We start from the raw sequence: 26,069 nt of genomic DNA on the forward strand, positions 1-26,069 counted from the left end.
ATCCCTCAATATTGCAGCAACAACTTGCCTTTCTATAGTGCCTTGAATCACTATCCTTAGTGTTCCCTTCTTGCAGACTTAATATCATTTTCTACAATTAACTGATTCAAATAGTGGGATTAATGAATACCATGGTAATTTTCATAACTAAAAATCTTTTATATAAAGCAATATAACTAGTTTGAATTGACAATTGATTATCAAATAGTTTGCAAATATTCCTGAAGCTTGGCAGGCAAAATGCAAGCACCCAGTTTTATTTTGCAGCTGCATTTTAATAATATTCATTACATTCATTTCTGGCATTTCATCTTAATCTGAGTTTTTATTTTTCTCTCTCCTCCATAAAATCATCGACTTGGATAGATTCATCATTCCTTATTAAACCAACATTGTTATGCTCTTCCCACTGAATGGCTTCCTTCTGTGCTGTATCATTCTATGATAACTTAAAGACTTGGAGCCATTTAACTTCCAGCTGTGTCTGTTGTAAGTTTTAAAGGCTATATGGAATAAACAATCAAAATTAACTGGCCCAATTAACACACAACCAATGTAACTAAAATAATTTTACTGCATTTATGACATTTAAAAATAGTTCAAAAATTCCACTGAACAATTATTCCTACTACTGAAATATTCCTATTTTGCAATACTTTGTAACCTCTAGATTTCTTTTTTAATTTGCTATACTGCAGAAGATAACCCTGGGTAAGAATTCAAGATAAAACTTGTTATAAGATACAATACTTTTTCTTGAAATTGGGTGTTAAAGGACTGGGAAAATATATACTATGCTGAAGGAGAAATTCAAAACAATTATAAAATGTTTAGAATTTTACATTTATTGCAAAGAAAACAAAACTGTACAAATAGTTCAGAAAATATTTTACATCTGAAGTTGCAGTGATCCCCAATATTTGGCCAGCACAAAAACATTAATTCAGTTATCAATCTGAACAGACCTACAAATTAAGTATTTTTATTCCAGAAGAATGGACATTCAATCGACAATATTTCATTTTCAAACTTCTTTGGACCTGGCCACCCAAGCCATTGATGAAATTATAACTTGCCACATTCATTCAACACACAGATATACAAAAGCCACAGATGCTATAAGTCTGAAAGAAAAGCAGAAAATGCTGGAAACACTCCGATCAGACAATAACTGTGGAGATAGTAAAAAAAAATTGACACTTCACTTCTGCCCAAGGCCTGAAATAGTGACTTATTTCCTTTCTCCACAGATGCTGCCTGACTCGCTGAATGTTTTGAACATTTGCCATTTTTGTTATATGCTGTTAAGTATTCTGAACTCAGCCTGCAGAGCATTGCATCATGGAATCTGAAAATATTGCATTCCAATACCTCTGTTTCCGTGATAATAAACGCAAACAAAAATGCATACTTGTGCGAATTTTTAAACGTTTAAAAAATGCATATGGAACAGATATCCAGCTGAGGTTCAGCAGTTTACCAAAAAATAAACCCCTTGACATGTATTTCTCTTGTTGCACTCTTGGGTTACATAGCCCACTGTTAATAAACAATAAATTCTACTGTAAGTGTATAAAAAGTAGTTATATATTCACATTTTAAAACGGCAAAAGGTGACATTTAATGACTGTTAATGACAGTGATAGCTGTGAGATATGTGGATGCAGTTACTAACCACTAAACTTTTCATTCTTGCTTCAACTGGTGAAACAAAGACAAATAGTTTCATCTATTTCATCAATGAAACCCTTCAAACCAGTCCTTTAAAACCAATTCATTATTATTTTCCTGACATTTAATTTTGCAGTGAAAATAACTTAAGAAGATCAGCTCAGTTAAATCAGACTACAAGTGGATGCATTCAAGTATGTCGTCATCAGTATTTTGCACAAATACATGAAACTGATGAAGTTTCTTCAATCCTGTGTATGGTGCTTTAAGGTCCATCAGTTTCTAGTTCCTGATATTCGACATCTGGCTCGTGGGAACAAAGCTCTTCCAAAGCTAGTTCTGAAATAAGATTTAGTATAAATAAGATAATATATAATTTTTGCAAAGCAAGACTTCTCATACTCTTTTTTTAAAAAAAGTAATATGAAGCATTTCACCTGAACATTAGAAAGAGGGTGGAGGAATTTTGATCAGTTCTGCAGTTGTCTAAAAATAGAACTCATGATTTTGGTAATAAAAACAAAAAACTGCGGATGCTGGAAATCCAAAACAAAAACAGAATTACCTGGAAAAACTCAGCAGGTCAAGCAGCATCGGCGGAGAAGAAAAGAGTTGACGTTTCGAGTCCTGGTTCTGTTGAAGGGTCATGAGGACTCGAAACGTCAACTCTTCTTCTCATGATTTTGGTGCTAGCCAACTATGATTCCAGGCATTAGTTGACAAAACACAGTTTACGAAGCAGCTAAGTAAAGCAGCAACATAATGATCAATCGCAACTTTGTTCATGTGAACATAGTTTCAGGTGTTTCCTAACAATTTTAAGCCATTTATTCTGTTTATATGCAATACTCAGGTACAGTAGTGTAGTGATTAGTGTAGGGACAAGTAATTAACAGACTTGAATGCAAGTTCAAATCTTACATTGACTGTTTGAGAATTTGAATTCATTTTTTGACAAAAACTGCCAATAGGTGCTATGAAGCTGTTGGATTATTGTAAAAATGCAACAGATTATTTAATGTTCTTGGTGGGGGGGGCGCAAATCTGCCAACTTTACCCAGTTTGACCTAAGTGACTGACACCAGTCTCTTAGCAACATACTTAACTCTCAATGGCCCTCTGGTGTGGCCAAGCAAGCCAGTGGCTCAGTATCAAACTGCTACAGCAGTGATTTAAGAAGGTCGCCCATTTACCACCTGCTCAGGGCAACTAGGGATGGCAATAAATGTACAGCCATTTGTTGAGAATGCCTTCATTAGAAAGAAGACAATGGCTTCAGCCTTCCCAATATGTAACTGAAGGCAATTTCTACTCACCAATACTGGATTTCAGACAAGTAATCTGATAATTTAACAACAGTGAAGAAGTCAAAAGGGGTGGTGGTATGGTAGAGCTGGGTGTCATCAGCTGTCAGTAGAAACTAATGCTGTGCTTTCAGGTGGTGTCACCAAGGGGCAGCATCTAGTTGAGAAATAAGAGGGGCCAAAGATAGGTCCTTGGGATAGGGGAAACGAGAAGTAATGGTACAGGAGCAGGAAGAGAAGCCATTGCAAGGGATACTCTGGCTACAATTAGATATGGGACCAGGCAAGTGCAGCCCCACCCAACTGAAGGACGCTGGCAGGGCTTTAGAGGATGATGTTGAGGGCAACCCTGTCAAAGGCTGCAGACAGGTCGAGAAGGACAAGGAGAGTTAGTTTACCTTTGTCACAGTCACATAGGATGTCATTTTTGACTTTGATAAGAACGTTTTGGTGCTGTGACAGGTGTGGAAAAGTGGTTGGCGGGATTGAATCATGGAGTTCTGGGAAAGATGGGTGTGGATTCATGAGATGATAACACATTCAAGGACTATGGACAGGAAAGGAGGTTGAAGATGGGGCAGTAGTTGCAAAGGCGGTCATTAATGGGGGCCAACAGGCTATTCTTGCAGATACAGGGTCAGCAGTGTCCATCATTCATACTCCATATCTCAAGCATCACACAGTTCCTGGAGAGAAGTGCATGCTTTCAGTAGGCTATGATAGGAAGCTTATCACAGCTTGCACTGTTAGGTTCAGCTCAACTATCAGTGTAGGATATGGAATGTAAGGTAAACTCTGTATGACAATGTGAACAAATGACAGGAGCGGTACACTGGGAACTGATTTTATGATGTCAATAGATGTTTGTAGTTCAATGCAATTAGTAGCAATTCAATTATGGAAATTTAAGACATATTTTCAGTATTTGTTATAAAGAAATAAAATAATCTGCTTCTCCAGCTCACAAGAACTGGGAAATACATATGCTCCAGTCTGTAAACCATAAACCAAAGAACAAGAACTTCACAAAAACATATCTTGCACATCCAACAAGATAATAACACAGAGAAAATAATCAAGGTATTAGGAAATCATGAATGATGAGAGATAGTGACAAGTGCAGAATTATATCTCTGGCCTAGATGGGTTACTTGACTGATAGTGCTAGCTGCTATATTGATCATGACATGTCTGCTGTGTAAGATAATATGAGAAATGAACGTCTGGAGAAATGAGGATTAGATCGGCAAGGCAGTGCAAAAGAATAGCCAAAGAGGGAAAGGCATACAATAGGAAAGCAAAATATAATTACTGATCGATTCCGTACAATCAAAACAAAAAAGTAAGGAACGTTGAAGCATGAAAGGCAAATCAAGGCATGAAGGAAAAATTACTGAAGGGGTAGCACCAAATAATGTCATATGGCAAGTGGGAGCCAATAGAGGAGAATCAGGGATTTGGGCAGAACCCACTAACGTATAAATAGGCTGTTACGTTTCATTTTTAGTGGTGCAATACCCAAAGAGATGCCTGGTGTAATACCTGAAGGGTATCCGAAGCTGATGAACAATGAACACGTGATTATGAGCGATTACACTCTGCTGGTGTAACTTTTCTTCACGTCAAGCTTAATAAAAGCATAACGAGAAAACTCTGATGTCGAAAGACTTGAGCTTTATTTAACTTCGTAAAAAACAATAATTCAACCTGAGTTGCATGCATAAACTTGTCATGTTACACTTATACCCTCTGAACAGTTTTATGCCTGAGTTTTCAAGCTTGTGCAACAGAGAAACCCCTGAGGTTCAACCAACTCTACAACCCTGCTTCCCAAACTGACATAAGTTTTATTACTTAACCATAACTAATAATATAGAACAAGTATTAGATTACTATTGCAAAATCCATCTTCTTAGTACAACAAGCTGACTTGGAAGTTCAGTAACATAAAAAGGCACTAAAATAGCTGGAAAATATCCCCATTATGGTTGTTTAGACAAATGGACTTGTGAAAACACAATCCTACAAACCACAAGGCTCTGTGTTCAATTGTCTGTGCTATGTTTGTTGATACCAGCCAGTTATAGCTAATAACGACTGACTTCAGCACCCACTGGCCCCCAGGTTAGGAAGGAAAAAAAATCATCCTTGATCTTCAGTGATATTGCATGACTTATTCTGGAAAGTGCACATATGTGGACAGCGGGGAGGGCAGGATACAAACACTTCAAAATTGCCTATCCAAGCTCTTTGGGGAATGGCCATTTGGATGAAGTACTGGAAATGCTGTCAGTGCCTGTGCAATTGTACCACAGAGGTGGCATAACAGAGGAAGACAGAGAATGATGAAAGAAAGAAAAATCATTGCACAAACAAAAATACTATGAGGATGTTCTCAATTTTTCATATTACAGGTTCATATTTCACTAACATATTGTACTTGGAACTAACTGATAAATTCATTTTTTGTACAATTGCTCTAGCAAAGAGCCAGCATGAATATGATGGCCTCAATCATGCTGTAAACTTTTATAATTCTATGACTCTGGTTATTTGGATTATTCTCAGCTCGTTGTAAAGAACTGGGCCTAAGCAGTTCTACTGTTCAAAGTATTTTTTTCCCATTATTCCTCCATAATCTTACACCCTAGATAGAAAGATCACTACCAAACATTTTCTAAAAATAGATGTGGTATTGAGAAAGGATTTTGGGATTAGGTGAGAAGTTGATTAGGAAGCATTTTTCTATGAATTAGAGACAGGCTTATTTTGGCCCACTGCACTTTTGTTTTCCTGAAAGTATTGTGTTCTTATGCACACTTTAGGAATCAAATAAATCAAAGTGCAAATTTACAACAAACCTCTCACCTTCACTTTCTTCTAGATCTGGTATTTTTTTAAAAATAGCTTTGATTCCATGCATAACTTGATCATATAGGTGTAGCACATCTAAACAGTGGTCTGTAAAATTTTTGTCCCTCTGTGAAAGGCTGTACAGCAGCAAAACAGTTTCTCTCAGGAACTGCACCACAGCTTCATTATTCGGTGAAGGAAGATTTTGTTGGGATATTCGAACAGTAAGCCACTGTCGATGTAACATGACTACTAAAGTCTTCAAGACCTGCATGTAACAAGCAGCATAAAAAATAAAAAGTATTTACCATGGTTAGTTTTTCCTTATTCACAATGAATGTGACATTACAAGAAACCCTGCCAACTAAATTTTCAACTCTACCAAATGTTCACTTGAAAAGCATACATTCTCCAGCATGGAAAAAGTATGGTCTATGGCATTTTTTTTCCCGTCCATGTCACGCTTCTCTGGAAAGAGAAATCATTGAAGGCTGACACTAGAACAAAATATTTGTCTGTGATGTCTGAATGCACAGAAAACACTGTAAAAGGTGAAAAATAGAAGCAAATAAGTCTGTATGACTGACAGCTCTGGGAACTAAACAGACAAATGTATCATTGGACATTAACTGCATGAGGAACTAAGCCACCTAAAAATTGCTTGAAACTTTTGGTGAACTTTTAATAGGCACAAAAATAAAATCTTCAATAATGTTTTGCCCATAGGGGAGAACACTAAGATAATATTTATACAACAAATGTAGCATCAGAATAAACATACTGTCTCTTCAAACTGACACAAGAGATAATCCAATGGTAGCCTAAATTTGGGGTCGCGGGCCTGACACTGGACGTTTTTAATTTAACGTTTTTTTAAACAGTATTTACCTTAAAGTAAGGGTTTTGTTTTTCAACTAGAGGCATGGCAGGGCTGCTCAGTTATTTTACAAGTACATTAAGAATAAGAGGATAACTAGGGAAAGAGTAGGGCCCATTAAGGACCATAGTGGTAATTTGTATGTGGAGCCAGAAGACATAGGTAGGGTTCTAAATGAATACTTTGTGTCGGTGCTCACAAGTAAGTGGGACGATATGGGTATGGAAATCAGGTAGAAGGATTGTGATATAATTAAAGAAATTAGCATAGAAAGGGAGGAGGTTCTAAGTGGTCTGGCAGGCTTAAAAATAGATAAATCTCCAGGTCCAGGGGAAATGTATCCCAGGCTGTTAAGTGAGGCAAGGGAGGAGATAGCAGGAGCGCTGGCAATAATTTTCAATACCTCTCTCGCCACAAGAGAGGTGCCAGAGGACTGGAGGACAGCCAATGTGGTACCGTTATTCAAGGAGGAGGATGGGATAAACCAGGGAAATACAGGCCAGTCAATCTAACTTCGGTGGTGGGGAAACTATTGGAAGCAATTCTGAGGGACAGAATTAATCTACACTTGGAGAGGTAGGGATTAATCAAAGACAGTAAACATGGTTTTGTTAAGGGGAGGTCATGTCTGACCAATTTGAATTTTTCAAAGAGGTGATTGGTGTGTAGATGAGGGAAATGCATTTGATGTAGTCTACTTGGACTTTAGCAAGGCTTTTGATAAGGTCCCGCATGGGAGACCGATAACAAAGGCAAGAGCCCGTGGGATCCAAGGCAATTTGGCAAATTGGATCCAGAATTGACTGAGTGGCAGGAAGCAGAGGGTGATGGTCAAGGGGTGTTTTTGTGACTGGATGCCTGTGTCGAGTGGGGTTCCACAGGGATCGATGTTGGGTTCCTTGCTGTTTGTGGCATTTTTAAACGATTTAGACTTGAACATAGGAGGGTTGATCAGTAAGTTTGCACATAACACAAAGAATGATGGGGTGGTAAATAGTGAGGAGGATAGCCTAAGACTACAGGAGGATATAATCAGGCTGGTCAGATGGGCTGATCAGTGGCAAATGGAATTTAATCCGGATAAATGTGAGGTGATGCACTTGGGCAGGACAAACAAGGCACGGGAATAGATGATGAATGTTAAGATCCTGGGAAGCACCGAGGATCAGAGGGACCTTGGTGTGCATGTCCACCGGTCCCTTAAGATAGTGGGACAGGTAGATAAGGTGATTAAGAAGGCATATGGGATATTTGCCTTTATCAGCCGAGGCACAGGATATAAGAGCAGGGAGGTTATGCTGGAACTATATAAAATACTGGTTAGGCCACACCTAGAGTATTGCGTGCAGTTCTGGAATCCGCATTTTAGGAAGGATTTGATTGCACTAGAGAGAGTGCAGAGAAGATTTACCAGGATATTGCCTGGGTGGGAGAGTTTTAGTCAAGAGGAGAGATTGGATAGACCAGGGTTATTTTCCCTGGAACAGAGGAGATTGAGGAGGAACATGATTGAGGTGTATAAAATTATGAGGGGCATAGATAGGGTGGACAGGAAGGAACTTTTCCCCTTGGTGAAGGGATCAATAACCAGGGGGCATAGATTTAAGGTAAGGGGCAGGAGGTTTAGAGGGGATGTGAGGAAGAATTTTTTCACCCAGAGGGTGGCAGGAATTTGGAACTCACTGCCTGAAAGGATGGTTGAGGCAGAAACTCTCTCAACATTTAAGAAGTATTTGGATGTGCACTTGCGATGCCATGGCATACAAGGCTATGGACCTAGTGCTGGAAAATGGGATTAGAATAGTTAGGTACTTGTTTGAACGATGCAGACTCGATGGGCCGAAGGGCCTTTTTCTGTGCTGTAGACCTCTATGACTCTATGGACACAGCATAACAGTTATTGTCCAGTTTGACACTACCATGTACTTACATAACAAGTCTAAGTTAAACAGATGTTGCTTCGTCCTGATACTAAACTTGTACTATATCCCAAATCAGCTTTGAATAAATAATATCACCAGTTCTCAATTTTGAATAATTCTTAAGGCTGTCTAAGGCCAACTAGAAAAATGCTGAGTCTTTATTATAAATATTCAAATCATTTTTGTACATCAAATTCCTTGGTTACCTCAGTATTGCATGGACAGTCTGATTCTACCAACACAGCGCTGGCACCAGAATGGGACAAACCAAATTTGGTGAGGAATCGAACAACCTAGTAATGTGGACAAGGCACAAAAAAATAAATGTTTTTTTACTTACAACTACATGATTGATAATGACATACTTTCTCTTCCATATAAACTAGGAAATAATAAATTTACTAAAATAATTAATCAATATTACTATGAATGAAAACATATCTTAGTACAAAGAAAAAAACTGAGAGTTACTAGCTGTTTTTTGTCTAGGGCCTATAAGGTTTACTGGTCAAAATCAACTTATTCTATGATCCTATGACTCTTATGCGATTCAAAACAGCCAAATTAAATTTTGAACAAAACTCTAAATTTACTTAGAGTAAATGTGATTAAAATAAAGAAACTTGCAAGTAGCCTAAATATGACATTTCTTGTGCATATCTACACAATGAGTTGTAACATTTCGCAAAAAACTGTGCCACAACTATGTCAAGAAGTTGCAAATTTGTATTATTTTCAGTTCAAGTAAGCACTACAAATTTCACAATTTATGCTGTCATGGCTATCCAAATGATTCAGGTGAATGAGTTGCAATGATTTACACCATGCATAGTAATTATTTAAAAAGTGTTTTGCTAATTTACAGTATAATGTTATAATTACAGTATTTCTGGCATTTACCTCTTGTTCAAGCTGGAGCCATACTCTATCTGCAGCAGTGCTGTCAGGTCTGGAGGAAGTATATGTATATAGGTTAAGAAACAGGCATGAGGCTGAAAGGAGAGAATACAGTTTTATTAAATTTATAAATATCAACAAAGTCAACATTATGAAATATTGGCCTGTAACTTCCGAGTTCAGGGGCGTCGTAACTGGGGAATACCCTCTCCCCGAGAGGTTCCAGGTAAGGACTGCACGGCAATTGCTCGGGAAGTTCAAACTTCTGTTGGGCAATTGCCCTGCAATTGGAACCACCCGAAAGTACAATATGAATTGCAAACTTTGGATGGTTCCAGCTGTCTTACCAGAATAGTTCCCCCATGGGATGCCCCGGGACTCCCCTCACTCCCATGACACCCCTCCATGGAACCCTCCAATTACACCCCCCCCCACAACCCTCTCACTAACCAGCTACCCATCTCCCTTGTGACTACTTCCTGACATCCCACAGAACTCCCCCAACCCCCTCAATGCCACCAGAACCGACCCCCACAACCAACCGACGCCCCCCACCCCCCCCAGTCCTACCCACTTACTTTATAAATTCCCTGGCTTCTCAACATGGCTGGACCTTTAAATTTACCTGCTTTGCAGCAGATAGTGCTGCAAAAAGGGAGGCGTGGCTTCCTTACCTCTAACTCTCCAGCCCTTGACACAAGGCCCCAGGAACTCGCTGCACTAGACAGTTCTTCCCAGCCTGAGTTGGAAGGTCGGGCAAAAAAGGGAAAGGCTGGATTTCCAGGTAAGTAACCAGGAGTGGAGTGGCAATTCAACTTGGATTGTCACTCCACGGAAGTTCAGGGCCAATAAGTTGTTTTTATATTATAGTCAGGTCTTGTAAAGAGTAAAACAGAAAACTGTAAAATTCCTTGTCCTAACACAAATCAAATAATTAGCATTTTTCAGGTAAAGCAATTGATTGCAATGGCGAGCTGCACGGTTTCCTGGTACTGTGCGGTTATCATTTAATTAAATAGTTCCAACTTTGATTTTAATTTTATCAAGTTACAATTAAAACAGTCACTGGTGCTACAGTGTGCTGGAGCTCTGGTATGATGCACCATGGAGTTGCAAACTCCGGACTACAACGTCCATTTTCCGATCTCAGCAATGTTTTCCTGTGGATACCACTTGCGGATATCAGATATTTCCTCAGAGGAAAGGGCATTTTGGGTGCTTACCTTTACACTACGCCCAGCAGTTGGGAACTGCTTTCTATTTCTTCTTCTTAGTTAGGGATAATGTAACTTATAATCACAGGAAGAACAGAAAATGAAGCAACTAATTTACAGAAGTCACAAAAAGCAGCTTCCTGAATAGCTTAACTGGCAAATGCACAATCAGGCTGCAATTGATCCACATGAACCAAAATGTTTCAGCTTTGACCCTAATCTATGAAAATGTTAATGCAATTGACTTCATCACATCAGACCAGAGAGGCAACTTAAAAAGTCAATTAGGATTCTGATGTCTATCCAACAATTCATGGCAGGAAGTGGGCCTGAGTTCTAGATTGAATGAGGATGGGATCAGGCTCAGACAATTCAACCATGCATCATTTCTATCAGTATTGAAACTTAAAAGCAAAAAAGGCCACTTGGGCAAGATGGCAGAAGGCAACTGACATCCAGGAATCATAAAAATGTATTCTAAAATAAAGCTACATTTAAGGCATATTAAAACAAATCATTTTTCATTAATATGCTTTTCAAAAATCAAACAGGTTATCCCAGGTAACACTCCTGCCTTCAAATTTGATGGAGTTAATAAACTGTGGCTAACACTGTAATAATTAAAATAATGGTTCCATAGAGCAGTCAGCTGGAACTATCCCTTCCACTGCCACCTAGTGCTACCATTAACAACTGCCCTCACTTCTCAGCAACTGAAGAGAAAACAACCGATGCAGGCCCAAGAGAACAATTCTTGTTATGTTTATTTATGAAGATCCAGATCAGCAGCCAAAATAACCCATTGATGTCATTCAGCAACAGTCACTTAGACTATGACAAAAATCTTCAACTAACATGCTTTATTACTGAGAGCCAAAAACAATACATCACAGCTGTCATAATTATAAAATTAATGTCAAAGATAAAACAAAGATTAAAATTCATCCCAACATATAAGTTCTATTAAATCACAATCTGTGTGCACAGTCTATTAGAAATATGAACGCAGAAATGCTGCAAACCAAAATCAACATTTAGGTTTTAGTTGAAGTTTCAATGAGAACTTGCTCTAAAAGTACCTTTAACACAGAAAATATTCAAGACACTACATAGTGTTGTTAAGAAGAAAAAAAAAACATCCAGTTTCATTGTTCCTGTCTTAAAGGCTGACAAGGTTTTGGTGGTAAACACTGAAGGCAGTTCAGTTTTGCAGCTCTAAGAAGTTTTTAAAATGTCAGGAAATATCTTGTTAAACAAATTCTGAGTTGCTAAAAATAGGGGCATGTGTGTTTGCTTCTATCTGGAGGAAAGAATACTTTAAACAGAGCCATTGCTGGTATTTCATAAATTGTGTCAAGATACCAAAATTGGTATCTAAGAGCAGGAAGGGACCCTCAACACTTGCTCAAAATAAATGGCAGCTGGACAAACACAGACTCATGACAGACATCCTTAAAGTGTGTATTCTTCAGCTGACACCAGACATGCATGTTATTCATTCTTTCTGCTCTTTATTTGGGATGGTATTGTTCAAATTTAAAGTGTCTCTCTTCTCTCCCACAAATAGCCTTTAAATGGAATGTGCACATGCAAATAAGGGAAAACAAACATACTTAAGCTGAGCATTTGCTGTACAAACCATTATTCTTTGTATATTAAAAGTTAAAGATAGTTTAGTTCTGCGACTTGTGTCATTCCTAAACATCCCACTGATAGAATTAACTGATAGCATTTGGAAGTATATTTCACTATTCTTAATCACCATCTTGTCCCTTAATTTTTTGGGGGGATAATTTAATTATTTGTATTTGTTCTATAAATGCTCATGCATCATGTTTGCAAACAGGGCATTTGACCCTGGATCAAAACAAAAAATCTCAAAAACAAATCATTTAGTTAAAACCAAATTTTTCTCACCTGACTGTGAGCAGAACTTCGAGGCCAGTTCCACATGATCTGTAAGATTTGCCAGGAGCTGAACAACAAGTTGGACAATGGAGCATGAAGAATCTGGTGACAGGCATCGCAGCAGCACTTGGCTGCTTAATAACTGGTGAAACCTGACAGAAAATCCAAATAAATTTAGCCATATTTTGTCACCTAATGACCATTTCTTTAGCATTAGTATGCTCTTCAAAAGCAGCTGGGCCAACAGCTAAAATCATAAGAGCTTCCTCTCGCTGACTCAAAGGCAATTTTAGAAATAGTAGACATACATACATTAAAGCGTTTTTGCCAGTGTTCTTTTTAACCTCTAACACCCAAGTAGTTGTAATCTAAATGCAAATCATCCTTCCACACTATAGATTACTATCTTTGTTAAAAATACAATACTGTTATTGAAACAATGTGTAAGTGTTGAACAGTCTTGTCTGACACCTGGGTTGGAGGGTGAGGGTTGGGAGAATGAGGATGGTGATCCTTTAATGTACATTGGACCTTGATCCAACTTCAGGGTTGAACTGGGTGCAGAGAGAACCTGGAGCATCTTGCCTAGTTTCAGTGAAGTAGAAAAAAGTATGAAATTATTTTTTCAGGACTTGGAAGGAGCAGGAAGGCTCCCTCAGGCTCCACAGTAATACCATGGGCTGCTGCATTCCCTGCACCTCCAGGCTCCGTAATAAGACCTTTCCTCAGACCTACTTGCCAGCCAGCCAGCAACCAGGCCTCCAATCCATCCAACATGGCACCAGTCCACAACCAATGAGCAGTAGCAAGGTGACGTTGAAGACATGCAGCTCCATGCTGGCATGATAATAAGGCCCAAACCTTGAAATGTTTTTGGCCTCATGCCAACCAGGATAGGCATGTGCTCGCTACGTGCTCCATTACAAAAGTTAAAATCCACCCCAAGGTATCTGGAAATGCGATTGAACAGCTAGCTATAAGTAGGTGCACAAAAGCATTCAAGATACCCCTCTCCCTCTGTATCTTCCAAGCCAAACCAACTTGTATTATTTGGGTAAATCTGCAGTTTGTAGGATTGGAATGATTATTAAACATCTTCCCCTACAGAGAAAGAAATACAAGTAGTTCAGGGATGATTGAGAACAAAGCACAAGTACATTTTCAAAGAGCCAGCACAGGTACAATGAGTTGAGTGATCTTTTGTGATGCAAGTTTCTATGATTCTACGGCACTTATGAACGTCCAGCCTCTAATGGCTGTAAGACTTCTCATGAATCTACAGACATTGCAAGCATTCCAAATTCACTCAGGTATACACCAATTTGAAAACACTTGGGGAAGCCCAACAGGTACCATGTCAGATTCTTCCAAAAACTGCTTCCTGATTTTAAAAAAGCGAACACAGAAGATCAATTGCATCTGCAAAACATGTGATCATGTTCTGAAATATACAATCTGAACAGCTCAACTGTTTTCCATATAAGCAACAAATCACAATATAATTTAGCATTTGAAAAGGTTCTGCAACATCAGAGTAACAGTGTAATCAGAGTGATCTATAGGTTCAATAAACAATTTTGTTTTAACACACAAATATACCACAAAAGATATATTGTTTTGTAATTTTTTTACATTTACTTGGAAGATTCAACCTTAAGCCAAATTGAACTATAAAGAACATTTCAATTATAAAAGTGAAGTATTGCTTTATCATGGTTAAACTAAAACAGTTCAAGCACTTTTAAAGTACTTCTGGCCACATTTACTTTATTTAATTCAGTTCAGAAAATTAAACTTGCAGATTTCTGGATGCTTGCTGCTGTTGCAGCATTGTATAATCCAAAAATTATGATAAGACACACAAATCTGCAATTGTACAATTAAAATCTTGAAATGTTGTCGTGGCAAGCTGCTTATAGCATTTTATTTGAAGCTTTGTTACAGAATCCTTTCAAAATCTAGACAAATGTTCTAAACCTGTCTGCCACCATCATTTGTACTGTATATTATTAAACGGACTGCTTCGGCAGCCGAGTAGATTAGGCTTTGCAATGACAACCCTACATTGGGCTGATGTACATAGATGAAGCCTTTAATTTTCTTTTGAGAGTCCAGATGGCAAAGCTAATCAACGGAAAGGACACCACACCCAAGGCAGATCAGGTTTACATATGTGTACTATCTGAAAGGACCGCTGGATAATGATCAGGGCTAAGAATCAAAGCCCATTTTAACTAACCAAGGAGAGTAGAGACTAATCATAGTACCTTCGCTGTCAACCCAGCTATTGTCAGCTAACTCAGCACACAATGGTGATTTAACCTGGAACTTTCTGATCTCTGGTTAGAATTTCATTGACATGTATCACTATTATGAACCACAACGTAAGAGATTATATTCTGCCTTTCTTTACCTGTACAGGTCAGCTGTAGCACTTTCAGCAACCTTTCCTAAAACTTTCAGGCTTTGATTCTGGAGATTTTCTCTTCGATGAGAGATGCTTATAACCATAGGATCAGAAAGCTGCAGCAACTTGTTGAACAAGTGATGCTGAGGTTGCTCTAAAACAACCAATTCCTGCAGTTTTACGTGCTCCTTTTGAAGCTCTGATGGTTCTGCTTCCACTTCATTTTCATGCCTGGTCAGTGTTTCATTTTTGTTACGTAATTGTCTTGTGAAAACAGTGCCATCTTCAATGCTACGATTGGAGGTAGGAGCCAACAAGGACTTTCTAACCTTTTGACTATATGATATAAGGTGATATAAAACACTAAGTGCTGCAAGTGCAAAGTCTTCCAAATTGTTAAAACAATCATCCACATTTGAGGCAGTAGATTCTCCAGAACTGGAGGGGCAGCAATTTCTGCTTCCCGAAGGGCTTCTTCCTGCTTTTTCAGTCTGCAAAGCTTGACAGTAAATGCCAAGGTAATACTCTATTAGTGGTAAAAGGTGAACTGCACCAGGCAAATCATTTTGACTTCTCAATTGGAGAGAAATTTTTGTTGTGTCCAAGTCTTTTTCTGATGATTCCTGCTCCAAGATGAGCATGTTAATGCCACACATAGCTAAGTGTTGAAGGTCACTTAGACTTGAAAGGGATCCTTTTATTCCGACTTCAGAAGATTCCCCAGTTGATGAAGATCCACTGCAAAGTTCAAAGATATTATTTTAGCACATTTTTATTCTCTGCTTTCTCACTTTAGATATATCCTGAACAGTCCAGTGAGGTTGCCTCTACAACTATTATCTGGGTCCATAATGGCTGAGTGAACTTGTAAATTGGATTGAATCTAAGAAAAATGTCTACATGGGGAAAGTTGAAATATCACAACACGAACTCTGAAATCTAGGCTTTCTGCATGCAATCCAAATGCACTGTACTGGTGCTGCTGAATAGCATATTAACACATTAGAGCGGGATTATCTAAGTTCAAGAAACCAGGATGTAGAAGCAGTTTGGGTTGAGGTGAGGAATGATAAAGGCAAGAAATCACTTGTGGGAGTGATGTACAGACCCCCAATTGTAACTACACAGTAGGACAGAGTATAAAAGAGATAATGGGAGCTTGCTGGAAAGGTACAGCAATAGTCATGGGGGATTTTAAACTACATAAAGACTGGAAAAATCAGATGGGCAAAGGTAGTGTAGATGAGGAGTTCATAGACTGTTTTCGGGATAGTTTCTTAGAGAGCACGTTCTGGAGCCAACCAGAGAGCAGGCTATAGTATACCTGGTATTGAGCCACGAGATTGGATTAATTGATGACCTCCTAGTGAAGGGCACCCCGAGGTAGCAATGATCATAAAATGAATGTAAAATTCAACCATATTGAGGCAGAAACAATTGCGTCCAAGACTAGTATTTTAAACTTAAATAAGGGCAATTATGAGGGCATGAAAGCAGAGGTAGCTAAAGTGAACTGGAAAATGATATTAAGGGATATGTCAATAGAATTCAGTGGCAGACACTTAAGGGATATTTCAGAATACACAGAATATATGCACTCCAATGAGAAAGAAAAATTCCAAGGGGATGACCCACTATCCGTGGTTATATTTTAAAGTTATAGACAGTATCAAACTTAAAGAAAAAGCATATAATTATGCAAAGATGGGTGGCAGGTCCCAAGATTGGAAAGAATATAAAGAACAGCAAAGAATGAGAAAAATATTAATAAGGAGGGAAAAATTAGAGTAAAAGAGAAAGTTAGCTAGTAATATAAAGACAGATAGTAATAGTTTCTATAGATATTTAAATAAGAAGAGAGTTAACAAAGTGAGGATTGGTCCTATAGAGTGTGTGCCCGGGGAATTAATAATGGAAAGTAGGGAGATGGTGAACAAATTAAACAGGTACCTTGCTTCGTTCTTCACTACAGAGGACACAAGTAACATCTGGAAATAGCTGTGAATCAGGGAATGGAAGGGAGGGAGGAACTCAGGAAAATTACAATCACCAGGGAAGTGGTATTGAGCAAATTTTTGGGGCTGGGGGCTGACAAATCCCCAGGTCTGGATGGATTTCACCAAAGGTCTTGAAAGAAGTGCCTAGTGAGATAGTTGGTGCACGGTTCAAATTTTCCAAAATTCCCTAAATTCAGGGAAGATTCCATTGGATTGGAAAATAGATTGGAAAATAGCAAATGTAATTCCTTTATTCAGAAATAGAGACAGAAAGCAAGAAACTAAATGCCAATTAGCCTAATATCTGTCATAGGGAAAATGTTAGAAGCTATTATTAAAGATGTTATAGCAGGGCACGTAGAAAAATTCAAGGCAATAAGGCAGAGTCAACATGGTTTTGTAAAAGGGAAATCATGTTTAACTAATTTATTGGAGTTCTTTGAAGGAGTCACATGTGACGTGGATAAAGGGGAACCGTTGGATGTACTGTACTTAAATTTCCCAAAGGCATTGATAAAGTGCCGCATCAAAGGTTATTGCAGAAAATAAAAGCTCATGGTGTAGGGGGTAACATATTGGCATGGATAGAAGATTGGCTAGCTAACAGGAAGCAGAGAGATGGCATAAATGGGTTTCTTTCTGGTTGGCAGATGTGACAAGTGCTGTGCCACAGGGATCAGTGCTGGGGCCTCACCGTTTTACAACTTATACAAATGACTTGGATGAAGGGACCGAAGGAATGGTTGCTAAATTTGCTGATGACACAAAGATAGGTAGGAAAGTAAATTGTGAAGAGGACATAAGGAGGTTACAAAATGACATAGATAGGTTAAGTGAGTGGGCAAAGATCTGGCAAATGGAGTATAATGTGGGCAAATGTGAAACCATTCATTTTGGCAGGAAGAATAAAAAAGCCTATTATCTAAATGGTGAGAGATTGCAGAGCTCTGAGATGCAGAGGGATCTGGGTGTCCTAGTGCATGAATCACAAAAGGTATGCGGCTACAGCAGGTAATTAAGAAAGCCAATAGACTGTTATAATTTGTGAGGGGGATTGATTATAAAAGTAGGGAGGTTATGCTTCAGTTGTACAGGGCATTGGTGAGACCACACCTGGAGTATTGTGTACAGTACTGGTCTCCTTATTGAAAGAAAGATGTAAATGTGTTAGAAGCAGTTCAGAGAAGGTTTACTAGAACACTAGGAATGGGCAGGTTGTCTTATGAGGAAAGGTTGGACAGGTGAGGCTTGTAGCCACTGGGATTTAGAAGAGTAAAGGGTGACTTAACTGAAATCTTTAAGATCCTGCGGGGTCTTGACAGGGAGGATGTTTCCCTCTTGTGGGAGAATCTAGAACTCAGGGTCACTGTTTAAAAATAAGGGGTCGTTCATTTAAGACAGAGGTGAGGAGAAATTTTTCTCAGAGTTGAGTCTTTGGAACTCTCTTCCTCAAAAGACGGTGGAAGCAGAGTCTTTGAACACTTTTAAGGCAGAGCTAGATAGATTCTTGATTAACAAGGGGTTGAAAGGTTATCGGGAGTAGGCAGGAATGTGGGGTTGAGGTTACATTCAGATCAGGAATGATCTTATTGAATGGCGGAGCAGGCTCAAGGGGTTGAGTGGCCTACTCCTGCTCCTAATTCATATGTTCGTATGTAATACCACAGCCAAGATTCTGTTTTTAAAGAGTATACTTTGCAGATTCATCACCTACCCACATTTTGTTTATTTTAATTTGAGAAGCATTTAGCTTTAGATGTTTAAGAAAGGCTAAATATTGTGGCAGTTACATGCACACTAGAATAATATCCTATTAAACACCAGAGGTATGATAATCCAAATGAATCATAAATTATTGCAGTGATATGCTTTAGCTGTTGTTGAGAATAAAAGGAATGTTTGTTAAAAATAATGTAATAAATGGCAGCAACAAATAGACATGAAATTAAATTTATTATTTGATGATTGTATACACAAGGTTTTCAGGTGTAGAGGCTTAGGAATAAATGGAATGCCACTTAAAATAAATATTTTGAATGTCAAAATATACATGTAATATATACATAAATTGTGTAGGGTTTCAAGGGATACACTGCAAGTGGGAAAAAGGTTGTCAAAGTCAAGGAGAGAAGGGCCAAGAGGAAATGTGTGCAGTAGAGAGATGATGTCTCATGGTTTGGGAGAGTTCACTCAAAAATTGGGAGTGGAATTCCTCTGGAACCTATCACATTTGCCTATCTGAACATAGCAAGACTATTATAAAATCGAGTTGGAAGATAATTTGATGTTTTAAAAATGCTCGATTTCCAAAGCATTGCAGGCTAAATGCATTTTAGTAACCAAACAGCTGACAAGAATGTACTCTTATTTTTGAACTAAACTTCAGCAAGGCAGGTTAAATACTCAAAACATCTTTATCTACCTTGCTGGAATTCAAACGGAGACTAAAATTAAAAAGATAAAAGCGGCAATCATCCGTACCAAGTCAAAAATGAAATAAACTTCTTTAGGGAAAAGTCACATTACATGATTTCACTTTCCTCAATTTGCCTCAGACAGCTGACAACTGCAGCAATTCTATTCACCCCCATGTTGCCATTCCATCTTCAGAGACAATAAGCATCACAGACTGTTTGCAGTCGGTACCATGTTGGGAAATAGTGCAATTGTTTGGCAGAATAATCTGCTGAAACAGAATTGCAAGAATCTGTTCCAACTTTAGAATTAAGTGAATAAGATTATTTATTTCCTTCCACAATTCGCCAACAATAAAATACTGTCAAAATTTTCTCTTTCTACCAAAAGATGTAACTTTAGGGCTGTTTAGTTTTAGCAGACACTGATGTGGAAGCTAATTTGTATTTATTTCTCACACTTGCAACAAGCCATACTTACATGTTCAGGCAACTATGCTGGTGGGCCAAGCCAGAAAAAGTTTCAGAATTGCTGTTGAGAAGATGGTTCAACCCCAAAGTCCCAGGACCAACTGGTTGGCTAAGCAATATGGTCATCAGTACAGCACCTTAAGAAGTACAAATTTCACAATAAGAAAACTCATTATATGTTCCTAATGCCAACAACTAATACATAAGCAAAATGGAAGAAAACTTTCAGTTACAAAGTTAAGCAATTTAACAGTTAATGCATCGGTGTCTTTTCTACCATTTTGGGTCTTGCCTTCCAAAAAGACCTATTCCAATGATAAAGGTGACAAAATTGGCTCATTTACATTCCATATTTGCCTAAAGTTTGAGGCTATGGTGCAATCTGGATTACAACCTAGAAATACTCAATCTGTAACATGTCTGCAAAGGCCTTTTCTAACTCCCTATCTCAGACACCTGCAAAGTCAATATGTTGGCTAGTTCAAAGGACCAAATCTGTGTAAGCGTCTTAACCTAGGTCATAGAACTGGCTTATGATGGTAGCTGAGACCACTAAGTGAGAATCATGGGAAAAGGTGAATGGCTAAACTTAACTTAAGGTATTTATCATTAATCAGGGAGATTTAGTAGGAGGCATTAAATAAAGGCCTTGAAAATCTGAGGAAATCTCACCTTCGACCGTGCCTCTACAATTTCTAGTAGCCATTTGAAGGTCAGCTTTGGACCAGGTTATTTGTCTCCTCTCACCAGTACAAATGGAATGTGGCACAACTGAACCTAAGAAGGAACAAAGGATTCACCAAGACTGATAAAAGCACTTTAAACCAAATAACATGAACTGAGCCAAGTGTCAAAATTGTACCTTAAACAGTAATTTAAATTGTACCTAAATATATGAGAATAAAATCTCTGAATAGCAAAAACAACACAAATCAAATAAAAACCAAAAACTGGAGAAAATGTACATTTTACTGCTCACAATTCTCCCTCCACCTCCAAAAAATTTGAAACACTTGGGTGAAGCTACAAACAGAATACTTCACTCCTATGCCATTTTGACTGCACACACATAATACACAAGGACCATCAAATTAAAGCTTCAAGAAGCAAAGATGGAAAAAAAGTTGCCATTGAGAAGGAATTCAACCACTGGTAATGAAGGTTTGAGGGCACAGACACCAGGAAACATAGGCCAAAATAAAGATTTCAGTGGACTCATCCAATGAAGAAGTCCCTGGCCAATTCTTAGGATGTCCATACAAATAGCAGATCTATAACTCCTCATGTAAGGAATTGGAAGCATGCATTATCATTTCGCATCAACACCCCTCTCCATTTTGGGAATTTCTTCCACCATTCTTCTAAAATCCAAGGCTATTCTAGGATGCCATCCATAGTGAGGTCTTTTTTCAGAACACATGCTCATCTTTAAAAGGCCACAGGAAAATGAGATTCCAGAAACTAAATAGTCAACACACCATATATGGAGTTCTCACAATCCCCATAATAGGACTGGCTTTACAAGTCAACACACCATATATAGAGTTCTCACAATCCCCATAATAGGACTGGCTTTACAAGTCAACACACCATATATAGAGTTCTCACAATCCCCATAATAGGACTGGCTTTACAACCTATGAGGAGCAATTGCTGCTACTCAAGTAACTACAGGAACCTACCTAATATGTGCGTTTTTAAGAGGTTTCCTCAGTGACTAGTGGAGTAGCTCCAGTTCCCCAAAGGGTGGCAATGTCTCCACAGCTTCAGAAACCTATAGAGTCCAAACAGTGATGACTGACTGGCATCTAGGAATTCTATCCAACACTTGGAGATTGAAGAAATTTGAAAAGTGCAATAACGTTACCTTAGTTATCTGTTCGTTAAATGCAGTAAGCAACTTTTCATTGCCAAGCATTTACACAAAGCTCCCTAAAAATCCTTTGCCTGGTAAATTAATCAGATATTTAATTTTCCCACTAATCAGAAGCTTTACTTGAATTTTGCCATGCTAAAACAAGCACCACCTGAATTGAACTACAAAAGAACATTTAATCCTCAACACCAATTCCAATTTTCTCTTTTACTCTTTAATGCAGGATTAATGCTAGAGCAGATAAAAACAAACATGCCTAGAAAACGATTACAGATTAAATATCAAAGTCATATTACCAAATAGGACTGGTACCAATGTTTTTAATGTTATGAGAACTGCATGACCAAGCCCATTACCTACAGGAATATTGGCTAATCAAGAAGCCTCACATTCTGCTAAGTCACATCCATGTATAATCTCAAAAATACATCAAATATAAATATAGCTTACCTTCGGATTGTCTGTTGTGAGAGAATTTTCCCTGAATGGAATTAAGTGAGGGACTTTGTTTAGGCATTTCCCTCCTGGCAATGTGTAACTCTTTTAAATCCCTTGTGTCTGTAAGTGCAAGAGTTAAAAGTTGAACATTAATTAATAGTTCCATAACATCACGCACATCTGACCCTGCCTCATCCCATCTGAAACTGAAATCCTTATGAATGCCTTTTCTCACCTCTAGGCCAAGCTATTTCAATGATCTCCTTCACAGCCTCCCATTCTAACCTTGCATAAACTGCAGATTACCCTAAACTCAGCTGCCTTTTCTAAACACCACCCAAATCCCACTTAGCTCATTACCCCATGCTCAAAGGCCTATATTTGCTTCCAGTTCCCCACACCTCCAAACAAATTATCATCCTAGTGTTCAAATCGCTTATGGTCTCAACACACCAATAACATCTGCCTCAATTATTCCATGCTCTAACAACTCAAATGTCCTCCCTCTCCTGATTAACATCTGCAACTTTTGTTGTGTTGTTGGATCCAAATACTTTATTGATTACAAAGAGTATAGGCTCCATCAACAATGCCCGCCACACTTCACTTAATTCATTTCCTCAGCCTGACATCAATTTATTAAATCACAGCCATGTCATGAAGAGATATTAATGTCTATAATGTTATTGGAAATTATTTTTAAATTGGAATTGTGGTAGGGTCTGTGTCTATGTGTGTGTCTGTTTGTGTTTTAATTGGATTAAAGCCAGCTAGTCTGGGTTCTTTAATGTATAGTAGTTTGAGATGTTAATTAGATAAACGTAAGAAAGTTTAAAAAAAGTTAAGTGTAAATTTGCATTTGTTGAATAAAGCATTCAAGAATGGGGGTAAAATCTTGCACCTAGCTGGAAGATGCCAAGCAATATGTTTATATTACTAATAAAATTAGTGTGATGAAAATGTTATTGTTAAAAGATGTGACATTAAAAGCCTAGGATACAATGGAAAATTCATATTCAAAGGGAAAGTTAGTTATAAACAGAAAGGAGTTTTGTGTGTGCAGGTCAGAGGCATGTAAGACCTAAGCAACCTGTAAGCCTACAACTGTGTCTGCAAATTAAAAGGAACCTCATTTTGAATTTGTACGGTCAAATGTGCTTTACCTGGTGTCTGTTTAAAGCCTATGGGTACTGTTGCCTTGGTGAAGATTTACCTGGGAGTGATTACTTTGGGGATTTGTTTAAAAGTTATTGTGGAAGTAATTTGTAGATGTGTGGTTTCTTTAATTAGTTTTTAAATTAATAAATGTTTAATTTAGTTTTATATAAAAAGCCTCTTGAGGCGTGATGGTTTTATTCCTGAATTCAGAGCTGCATCTCAAACATACCAATTGAAAATATAGGTTACAACAGTTGTTCAAGTTTCCCTCTGGGATTTAATGTTCAGCACCATTCACAACTCCTCAGATACTGTAGCAGTCCATGTCCAAAAATAGCAAGATCTGGACAATATCCAGACTTGGGCTGACAAGTGACAAGTAACATTCGCACCACACAAGCATCAGGCAATGACCATCGCCAACAAGGGAGAATCTAACCATTATCCCTTGACCTTCCATGGCATTACCATCAATAAATCCCCCACTATCAACATTCTGGGGTTTACCATTGAATAGAAACTGAACTGGACTAGCCATACCCATAATATGGCTACAAAAGCAGGTCAGAGGCTAAGAATCCTGCGACAAGTAACTCACTTCCTGTCTCCCCAAAGCCTGTCCACCATCTATAAAGCACAAGTCAGGAGTGCGATGGAATTCTCTCCACTTGCCTGGATGAGTACAGCTCCCACACTCAAGAAGCTCGACACCATCCAGGAGAAAGCAGACTGCTTGATTGGCAACCCATCCACAAACATTCACTCTCTCCACCACCAACGCACAGTGGCAGCAGTCCGTACCATCCACAAGATGCACTGCAGGAACTCACCAAGCCTCCTTAGACAACACCTTCCAACCCCACGACCACTACTATCTAGAAAGTTAAGGGCAGCAGACAGATGGGAACACCACAACCTGGAAGTTCCCCTCCAAGTCACTCACCATCCTCACTTGGAAATATATCACTGTTCCTTCATTGTGGCTGGCTGAAAATCCTGGGACTCCCACCCTACCAGCACTGTTCGAGAAGGCAGCTCACCACCGTCGTCTCAGTGGCAATTAGGAATGGGCAATAAATGTTGGCGTTGCCAGTGATACCCACATCCCATGAACGATAAAAAAAAATAAGATGGGAGATAGAGCAGGCGCATAGATATAACATTGTATGTAAAGCAGTGTAGCAATGCATGCTAATTCAGTTACCCATACCTCCAGGCCTTTAATTCTGTTCTCTATGTTAAAAAGTCATACACTTTTGCAGATGCCCAGAGTCAGGTGCAGGGCAGACATGGCAGCTAGCCCATTACATCTGACTGTACAAACAAGTGCTCTTTATGGAGAAACTTCATAACTTTATCTCAAACATTCATAAAACACTTTCCGCACATTCATAATAAATACAGTTTAATATTACATAACAACCCAACAAACACACATGCAAAGTGTGAAAACAGCATTCACCTTCCTTATCAGCTAAGAGCTGGTCAGCTGCTGGAGCAAAACAAACAGAATGTACAGCAGACATCTCTGCAGCAAATGTCTTTTTGTCAGGAAAATAATTCTTTGCAATCTGAGGGGAAGCACTGCTTTCAGGTTTTATGGATGCAGATGAAATTTTCCTAGGGCTAAAGAGACATTTGTGTTTTTACAACAATATTTAAGATATTAAGGCAGATATCAGAGATTAAAGTATGAATGAATAGAAATATTGCCAACAATTTGAACTTTGCACCATAACCCATTCAAGATGTATGGTACCATTTAGCTTAAGCTATAAAAAGTAACAAACTTAATTTTATTGAGAAGATATAATAAATATTTTCAGAAGACATCTGATAAACCTTTAAAAAGAAAATTAGGCCAGACTGGTGGAAAAGAATAGAAAAGTAAAACAAACACTCTCCAATTCATACCCTTTTATTCTAGTTTATAATGTTCAACACACAAAGTACACTATCACTTTGAATGAAGATAAAAACATTAAAACTTGGTACATTTCATAATTACCAGATCAGTTCAGTAAGCAAAATGTTAATCACACTTTAGTCACATGAATTTAACCTCTTATAGGAAGAGAAAAGAGTTTAAAATAAAAGGTCCCAAGTACAGGTACTTAAAGCTCTACCAAAATGCCCACGCCAGAAACAAAACTGGGTAAAGAATTTGTGAGAAAATTCAATCTGTGAGATTCCCAGTATCTTTAGGAACTAAAAAATTTTGAGGGGTTTTCCATATGTCCAAGAATCTCAACTGCCATTTTGTTGCAGTGTACAATTTTTAGCATCTGGTCCCAGGTGACAGAGATGTAAAAGGAACAAATTAGAAAAAAGAATGAGTGAAAATTATTTTTCCATGAAATAAAGAAATATTTTGTGGTACTTATCCTGGCCAAGCTGACAGAAGAGAGCTGGAAACTTCCCGACAAGAAAGGAGGCAAACTGCCAGCCGCTCATAAAATGCCACTCACTCATCTCCCAAATAGAACATGTTTATTCAGCCCTCGAAACTCTAAAGCTGACATTTTCAGGTCCGGACAAAAGAAGTGGTGCATCTCCGACCTAAAACTACAATTGTCACTTACAAATTGATCTCTTGCACCAGATTAAATGTTTCCGAATTGGGAGGGACGGGGAGGTATGGTGATGGTGTATTGTTACTGGT

The 26,069-nt window shown here is 38.3% G+C and overlaps 1 protein-coding gene across 2 annotated transcripts in view; it reads right to left on the reverse strand.

Moving 5' to 3' along the window:
- Positions 1-824: 824 nt before the first annotated feature.
- LOC121280199 (ATR interacting protein) overlaps positions 825-26,069 on the reverse strand; it is a 39,363-nt gene continuing 14,118 nt past the window's right edge. Inside the window, exons 7-16 of one of the 2 annotated variants that reach the window (XM_041191939.1) lie at positions 24,870-25,033; positions 22,262-22,369; positions 20,608-20,712; positions 19,946-20,072; positions 15,060-15,791; positions 12,656-12,798; positions 9,528-9,619; positions 8,834-8,920; positions 5,844-6,096; positions 825-2,010 (exon numbers count right to left, since the gene is read on the reverse strand). In XM_041191939.1, the coding sequence (XP_041047873.1) occupies positions 1,937-2,010; positions 5,844-6,096; positions 8,834-8,920; positions 9,528-9,619; positions 12,656-12,798; positions 15,060-15,791; positions 19,946-20,072; positions 20,608-20,712; positions 22,262-22,369; positions 24,870-25,033 (1,885 nt within the window). In that variant the 3' untranslated portion in view covers positions 825-1,936. Of the gene's footprint in view, positions 2,011-5,843; positions 6,097-8,833; positions 8,921-9,527; positions 9,620-12,655; positions 12,799-15,059; positions 15,792-19,945; positions 20,073-20,607; positions 20,713-22,261; positions 22,370-24,869; positions 25,034-26,069 lie in introns of those variants that run through there. The other variant, XM_041191941.1, reaches the window with a different exon arrangement.

The sequence above is a fragment of the Carcharodon carcharias genome, chromosome 7, assembly GCF_017639515.1.
Source record: "Carcharodon carcharias isolate sCarCar2 chromosome 7, sCarCar2.pri, whole genome shotgun sequence".
Taxonomy (NCBI): domain Eukaryota; kingdom Metazoa; phylum Chordata; class Chondrichthyes; order Lamniformes; family Lamnidae; genus Carcharodon; species Carcharodon carcharias.